Consider the following 8342-nt stretch of genomic DNA (forward strand, 5'->3'; position numbering starts at 1 on the left):
ACCCCTGTCTTTTGGGGGTGCAGAGTAGGGTGGGCAGGAAATGATGAAGCTTTGCAATCGTAAGGGAATTTGATAAGTGCTTCCAGCAATAGATTGGGTCAAGAACAAAAGTACTGAGATGGTATTGGGGTTCTTTGGGTGTGTTTGCTGTGTTTGCTGTGTAGTTTAGAGATAACTGAACTATATTTAACCCAGATAACTTGAGCACCTTCAGCACTCTAACCTGACAGCACAGAGCTCAGCTGTGCTGATTAGGTGTACGGAACAAGAATGGCAGAGTCAGGTCTCTGCAGCAGATGATCCTATCCAGACCACGTGATTCAGTGTACTGATATCTACCTTTGATTTTGTGGTTAAACTAAGTAGAATAAATGCCATATCTGAAGGTCAGGCATTTTTTTCTTATGCAGAATCTGAAGCAGCTTAAAATCTCTTACATTCACAAAATTGTTTATATTTTATAATTCGAATGGACCAGTGTAGATTACTGTTGGCTGTTCCTCTCTTATGTTCTTCAGGCAGGAGATTCATGTCCTTCCCTGTACAATTGAGTATTTCATGTTCCAAATGGCACTTGACGTCTGCTGTTCCACTGGCTGCCCCTGCCTAGTGTATAGGGCAAAAGGGACAATATGTATTTTTCAGAATACATGCAAAGAAACCAACTGCTGTAACTGATCTCCTTGTCTTTGCTCCTCGTTGCCAACAGAGCTGTTTAGCAAAAGTGACAGTGCTTAAAATTCTGATGCCAACCTTCTTAAAAACTGAATTGAATTTCTGTCAAGTACTGTCACACTTGCTAAACAGCTGTGTATATGAGGGTGACCTTGAATACCCAGATTGAGTCTCTGATTTCACTGTTAGTTCTTCTCCCTTTATAGGATCTCCTATGACCAATTCTTCAGTTTGACAGTCCAGATCATACACTCTGCACAGTTGTAGGAGCACAGACAGAAGAACCAGCTGTGGAGAGGGGCTGGAGAGTACAGAGATCTCCAGTCAGCTCTGGACCCCTGTCCCTTTCAGGGGCTGAGTACAAATGGGTATGCAGCACGACTGTCTCTTCCTTGGCCACGCCAAAGCATACACTTAAGCATTCACCATTCATGAGCCTGTCTTTTGTACTTCACCTTTCTCTCCAGCCTATCATGAGACACAGTAGAAATGAGATCCTCTTCTGAAGAGGCAGAAGTCATCTGGTTTTTACAATATTTTTGGCCATGATAACTTTCTAGTGAATTGTTTATTGTAGTATTTTTTTGCTGTTAACAATTTCTTATCTACCATGGTTCCTCAAATAAAAGCAACATCAAGTGCCTTTTGAATTTGCAACCAATATTTATTTAACAAAATGGATGCCACCAACATATTTCCAAAATGCAGGTATGTATAACAAATGTAACAACAGTTGGTTTCCAAAAATGAAATCAACATCAAATTTAAGGTAGGATATTCTGTGAGTTTTCATGCAAGAGCATATTCAAATGTTCCTTTATCCAACCCCTCAACTTCATCCTCCCATGTAGAAGAAGGCATACTACTGTAGGGGTCTAGCAAGATTTTGAAGCATCTGATAATTAGAAGTCCCAGGAAAACACACAAAATCCCCACAAAGGCAAAGCCAGTTTTTTGCTCTAAAGTCAGAGGGAAGGCAGACATTTCGTTGACACTCATTCTGGCTGAAGTGTTGCTGCAGTAATTACTGCTCATCATTGGGCATCACATCCTGGTGACTCTGGGATTTTCACCTCGATTGCTTCTTTGCCTGCATAGAGAAGTAGAATCAGTCAGGTTAGGTCTAAATGGAGTGTGTATATCTGAGCTGTAGCATATGAACATTTGGAAATGAAAGCCAGCTTGGATTTTAGTAGTGTCCTGTTGTTTTTTCACATTTAAATTAATGTGACAAAATTGCAACTTTTAGCCTCTACACATCATCCACTTACTGGCCTCTGTTATGAGACAGCAAAGTCACAATTTTCTGGCTTTCTGTCCCCTCAAAACAGAGCAATTTCAGCACATGGCTGTTGCAAACAGCACTGTTGTCTGGGCACAAACCTACAGATTCTGATTAGGAAATACTCACCAAGGTCCCCACCTGGAGAAACCAGTATGTTTTCTGAAATAGCTTTGCATCTCAGTCCTTAAACTAGTTGAACTCCCATTGACCTCAAAAGTAATTTCAGCCAAATAACATGGATTTTGCTGATGTAATTTAGCATATAAATCTAAATAAATAGATCCGACTTGTAAAATAAAACACTGTGTGTACAGTTTTGGTGAAGTCTTGGGCTCCATTTTCAGAAATATGCTGTGTGCATTTTGAGCTTGTAGGAAAGTGAGCATTATTGGCAAAACTGCCCCTTCATCTTCCTCTATACATGTCCACTCTTGTGTATGAGGAAAGATTGCTGGAGGAAGAGAAGTAAATTTCCTTCCCCTAAATCTCGCTTTCATTTGTTTCTTCTCTTTGGTCTTCCCTATTAAATACACACATATCCTGCTATTTTTACAGGCATAGTAAATACCAGGTCTGAACGTGCTCCTTATGGAGCTCAGGGGCCTGACCCTGATGTGTATCTTATGGAGGCAGGATGCTTGAGCATCACCACCCCGCCATTGCCACCAGGAGAGCTCTGTGTGTTTCCAGCCAGGAGAGACTTTTATTTTTGTCTTTTTAAGGAGATCTTGTGTATAGATTGCAGCTGGAAGTGGGAATCATTTTTTTCTTTATTTTAGGTTTTCCGTCAGATATTGAAGTCACATTTTTCTTTTGCCTCTGTAGAGAGCAGGAGACTTTGGAAGGACTGAGACATCAGAAGTGCCAAAGGACAAAGGCATATTTATTCTAAGGTTGGAGCTTGAAGATTTTTGGCTCTTGTTAAAACACCTATTTAACTAACACGCCTCAGGGGAAAACTGTTTTTTGTTAACAATTCAACCATCTTTCCCCCCAAGGAATTCCCAGTATCCATTTATTTCCTGGCAGAGTAATTAGGCCACTCAGAGCTCTGTGCTGCTATGGCTACACTGCTTCAGGTACCTGCGCTGCTCGCCAGTTTAAAGGGAGCTCCAGTGTATCTCCACTCTGTACTGCAGTCATGGCTGAAGGTAGCCATTTCCTGAGTCAGCCTACAATTAATAACAGCAGAAAGGGTGAAAATAAGATTTGGCATTCCTGAGAAGACAGAGATGGACAGAACTTTTATCTTGTTTGATGTTTCCTTTCTCACTTCAGAACCTGTGGGATTTTTGAGTGTTATCCTAAAGAATGAAATTTTTAAAACAAGGATTAAAAGGGCAAGGCACAAGTCTTTGTTTTTTTTGCAATAACTCTCAATATAGTAGGTATTAAATAATATTGTTTCCTATTACAGTCTTTACACATTTGCCAGAGCATAACAACCAACACTCTGTTTATTCTGTAAAGCTGTGTATGAGATTGTTTTGAATGCTATTCTGCTCTTTGGGTCACACTGTTTAAATTCCTGTTAAGTGGGAGAGAAGATCCAGATATAGCCTATGGGAATTAGAAGTAATGTCAACAACAATCAGTATTTATTTTCTGAAAATATATCAGATAAAGCCCACCTGCTGTATGGATTTTTCTTGGGCATAATTCCAATTTTTCTATTAAGTTTGACCTTATGTAGGAAAAAAAAAATCAGGGAAAGTTCAATATCACACAAATTTATGTCACAAATCAGTTGATTTGAACAAAAGCCAGTCAAAGAAAAAAAAAAAATCCCCTTTCAAAAGTCCTAGGACAATGGGCTTTAACTTTAATTTAACTAAATTAAAGGCTTATACAGGAAAACAATATGTAGACACTACCTGGGAAAGCCAGACCCAAGAAACCCAATTGCTGACTTGAAAGATATGGAGAGAAATTTTAGGGATAGGCTGGCCATGGAGAACCCTGCTGAGCTGAGTCCAGAGAAATACGTATGTGTTTGAGGTGACGTTTCTTCACCACGGAGAGTCACATTCCAAGAATATGACTTCCAGTTTTACTAATTTTGCAGCTTACACACTGGAATTAGTGGGATTTGTTTGTACATTATGTGCTTGTCAGGAGATGTTACGGGACAGATCTCTGTGCAAAGCTTGACCAATGCTGAAACATGGAGTGGTAAGAAATGGATATTTTAGTCCTACTTGGCGAGAATTTGGCTGAAACAGCTGCATGAGAAAACAGTAGGCATTTTGCTTGGGGGGAATTGGTTCTGGGAAACTCTAACATGCAGCTTTGTGTTCTTCTCTTCCTTGCCCTGAATTTCAGAAATTGTAATTGAAGCCTTCAAATTCACAGGACATTTTTCTCTAGTTATGTATCCCCAAAACTGTGGTACCAAGACTGACCTTGAGTGCCTTTTTATTGTTTTCACATTTTAGTGCTGCATACAGGTTAGATGTCCTCTCCCAGTCAGTCAAATATCCTTCCATTTGCTGCAGCGTACGTGTCAAGTCATGAGGCAGGAGACTGTGAATACTAACAAACATGGCCTGGATCCAAAAATCCTTGAGGACAACCTTTAGGGCAGTATGATGGGGACAGGCATTATATCAGTTAAAATCTGCAGAGCCATTTTGTAGAGGCTGGCCCCAGACTGATCTCTTTTGACTTTTTTTTTTTATAGGTCAAGACTCTACTCATCCTTTGATTCATTGCTCATATAAAAACACTGGCATGAAGAAAAGCTCCTTAACACCCTAGTGCAAAATAAAAGGCCATTTGAGGCCCTTGTGAGGCCAGAAGAAACAATCGGAGTCCTAGAGAAAACAGGAGTGAGGAAAATAGCTTAGCACATAGACCGCTGAGGTAAGGAGAGCGGAGTATGAGCTGGGGGGGCTGGCTGCACCTATGGAGGGTGAAGGGCACAAAGTATTGTTAGGCAGCTGGCAGAAAGATGTTGAAATTCTTAGTGCTCTAACAGCTCAACTCTGCTAGTGTTTAGTGTGGATTGAAGATCCCAGCCCTTTGGTAGTTCGGGTGTTGCTTTTTTCAGACCTAGGCTTTACCCTTATATTTTCAGAGATACTGAGAAGATTAAGAAAGTAGCAAGTGTTACGTGAAAACTTCCTCAATAATCTTCCACATACTTTGGGTTTCAGTCCTTCCCTCACAGAACCCCCTATAGTTGTGTTTTTTTTTTTTTTTTTTTGTAATGGCTCAGTACTGGAAATGAGTACCTTTAATGTCTGCTCAAGCTGGAAGCACTCATCCTCTTGGCATGATTGAGCCTCAGGTACCTGAAAACTCACTTCATAAAAGATAGTGTGTAACAAAGTGGACTAAATCAGTTGCCATCTGTTCTCCCCTTGGATGTCTGCATCCCAGCTGCTGGTTCATGGATCTGGTTATTCTGAAGGTAATTCAAATAGCTTCAGTCCTGTGCTTGTGTTCGAGTGGCAGCAAACCTGACTTGAAAGATGTCAGTGTGGTTAGGGACACAAACAGGGAAATTCCTCTGGGAATTTCAGAAGCACCTCATTCGCACTCAACTAGCTGGTCAGGGAAACTGAACTGTATACTGGGAATCCTATTACAGGAATTGGGCATAAGAGGTGGTAGGGTGAACGGATTAGCAATGGAGAAGACCTAGTGAAATAGAAATCAGCATGGATTTGGAATTCTCCAAAGGGTCTGAGCTATCTGAGTTAACAACACACGGCTAGAAATGCTGCAAAAACAGCTCTGTGACCACATAGCTGACCTGTCATTCTCATACACATCGCATCTCTGTGTTCTCTAAATTGCTGGGGAGAAGCCTGTCTCTTCAGGGCAAGGTTTCTAAGACAGCATACAGGTGTAAGGTAGGAAGGCCAGGGCATGGATGCCCAGCAAATGAAGGCATGGCGCACAGTTCTGCAAGGGTAGCAAAGCCCCCCAAAAACATGCGGTGTTTCTGTGACACAGTAACTCAGGGTGCAGGCAACACTTTTTCACACAAGTGGCATTCCCCTGCAAAGAAGCAGCAGCTGGGCAGTGACATTTCCAGCCTTCAAGCAAACAATGAATTGCAGAAATGAGATTTTATCCTTAGTAAATACACAAGCTGGGAGCCTCTGTCCGACAAGAGCTCCTGTGCTGTGAATTCATATATGTGGTCTGGATTTGGATAATATAGAAAGGCAGAAAAAGAAAAGGTTCACTAGCATCATCTTTAACTTGTGAACGTGCAAAAGCATTGCCTGCTTCCCCGGGGATGGGGGCTGCGAGGGACCGAGCCCCTGCAAAGCAATTGTTGCTGGAGTATGGCGCGCACAGGCTTCTCTGTCACCGGCGCCGCTTTCCCGGCGAGAGCGGACCTGCGCCTTTACCCTCCCTGCCCCTCGACCGCCCCCCCGCAAGGGGTGCGGGCCGGGCGGTGCCGCAAGGTCAGCTCCGCGCCTCCCCGCCCGGCCCGCCGCGCCGCCCGCGCTACCAACCCGTCTCCTCCGCGCCCGCGCTGCCCATGGTGGCGGAGCGCGGAGCTTCCCGCGGCGCCGGGACCGGCTCGCCAGCTGTCGAAAGCCCAGGCTGGAGCCCCGACGGCCCCGGGAGATGGCGGCTCGCCCGGGCTCCCCTCGCCGCCCGGCGATGCGACCCCGCCGGGAGATGCTCAAACCGTCCTAATTAAAAAATTAAACACGGTCGCTGCTGCTGCTGCTACCGCCTCCTCCTGCTCTCCGCCCGCCCCCTGCCATTGCTATTCAGCCGCGCTCCTCTTCTCCCCCGCCCCCCCGGCTTTGAGCGGATTAAACGGAGGAGCGTGGAAAGTTCCTGCAAACCCTACGTGCGGTGCATCGGTAAAGGCCCGGGCCCGCAGCGGAGCGGGAGCCGCCACCCTCCCCCCGTGCCGCCCAGGCCGGGTAACGGGGCCTGAGAGGCTGGGCGGTCCCCGCGGCGGCGGCGGGCCGGGCTGCGGGACCGGCTGGAGCCCAGGGCTCCGCGGGCGAGCCCCAGCCCCCCTCGGCGGAGCGGGACCTGTAGAGCCCCGCAGCCGGCGGGCAGGGTTTCACACGCGGGTGCCGAGCCGCGTTGCGTGGGGGGCTGACAGCATCCGGTCCTGCCGGCAGCTGAACCAGCCCCACGGGTTAAAGCAGAGATCGCGGGGCGGCCTGCGGCTGGGAAGCCCAGACCCGGCTCAGTGTCTGTCCTTTCAGCCGATGCTGGCTCCGTTTCAGTGGGGCTCCCCTTTGCCGCAACAGCAGGTGTTTGAGGTGGATAAGGAAAGAAGCTGGACCTGTATGTTGCAGTAATAAACAGCAAATCTGCTTTAAATGATAGTGATTCCACATTTGTGTGCCACCCCAGCGAATACACACCAGCACATGGGCCAGGGGAACAGCACTGTCTCACGGTGCCGTGCATCATGAGAAATTTTTTTGAAAGCTACTGTAGAGCTACTAGCAGAATTTGTTCTGTAGAAAATAATTTTAAAACTCCACCTGTTTCTTGCTAGATGCAATGACGCTAGAATAGGTTAAACCTTTTTCTTCCTGGGAAAAGGGGTTTGCACTGCCTGTCATTTCAGTGCCCGATGCTTGTGCTGTGTCTGCAATGGGCTTCTAAGCCCTGGCTAGGCTCAAAACGTGCTTTCTCCTGATGGTTTAACCGATGGGTAACTACGTGCTCGCTAACGGTTATTAGTTTGATCTCCTAGTGTTGCAGCATCAGTCATGTGGTAAACAATGAAATTGTGCTGAAATTATAAGTCAAGCTAATTTTTGAAGTGCCTCTCAAAGATCCATGAAGACTTTATAAATAGATTGTTTTAAATAGCATAAGATTGTGCTTTCAGAATATGTTTATAAGAAGACTCTCCTGTTCCTAAGGACCTCTAGTTTTCTTTTTTTCTGATTTACTTGGGGCCCCATGAAGGTCTCTCCCTAGAGAGGAAAGGCTCGGAATTTCGTGGTGCCCCCCCCAACCTAGCACAACTGTTTTGGGAGAGTGACCTAAATCCAGGCTTTTCCAGTAATTCCTGAGCATTGCTATACCTGGAGCACCTTACTGGAAGTAGGTCTTGGGAGTTGCCAGGACCACTATGCCTGCTCTAGCTGGGAATGAGGGGCAATATTGACAGTAGAAATACGTAACCTCTGAGTGGGTGCATCTTGCCTCTTCTGTCAGATTTGAGCATGGATGCTGAGTCTTTCACCACCATTTTTCCTGGAAAAGGTTTAGTTGTGGGATCTTCCTCCCTGTAGATATGATATTATCCTTTCCTCTTGTTATTCTTGCAGGAGTGAATAAGAGATTTTTTTTTAAACTGTGAAATAATCGCCCATCTTGTACCACACTGTGGCAGAGGTTACTGAAATCATGTGATTATTTCTAGAAATTTGACACATCT

At 45.1% G+C, this 8342-nt stretch overlaps 1 protein-coding gene across 1 annotated transcript; it reads right to left on the minus strand.

Moving 5' to 3' along the window:
* Positions 1-1318: 1318 nt before the first annotated feature.
* CTXN2 (cortexin 2) lies at positions 1319-6554 on the minus strand. The gene is made up of 2 exons (XM_086757454.1): positions 6433-6554; positions 1319-1765 (listed from the first exon to the last, which is right to left on the minus strand). Exon 2 carries the CDS (start codon positions 1711-1713, stop codon positions 1465-1467), a length of 249 nt encoding a protein of 82 aa, XP_086613580.1. The 5' UTR covers positions 1714-1765; positions 6433-6554; the 3' UTR covers positions 1319-1464.
* Positions 6555-8342: the final 1788 nt, after the last annotated feature.

Source organism: Chlamydotis macqueenii, chromosome 12 (genome assembly GCF_036417535.1).
Source record: "Chlamydotis macqueenii isolate bChlMac1 chromosome 12, bChlMac1.mat, whole genome shotgun sequence".
Taxonomy (NCBI): domain Eukaryota; kingdom Metazoa; phylum Chordata; class Aves; order Otidiformes; family Otididae; genus Chlamydotis; species Chlamydotis macqueenii.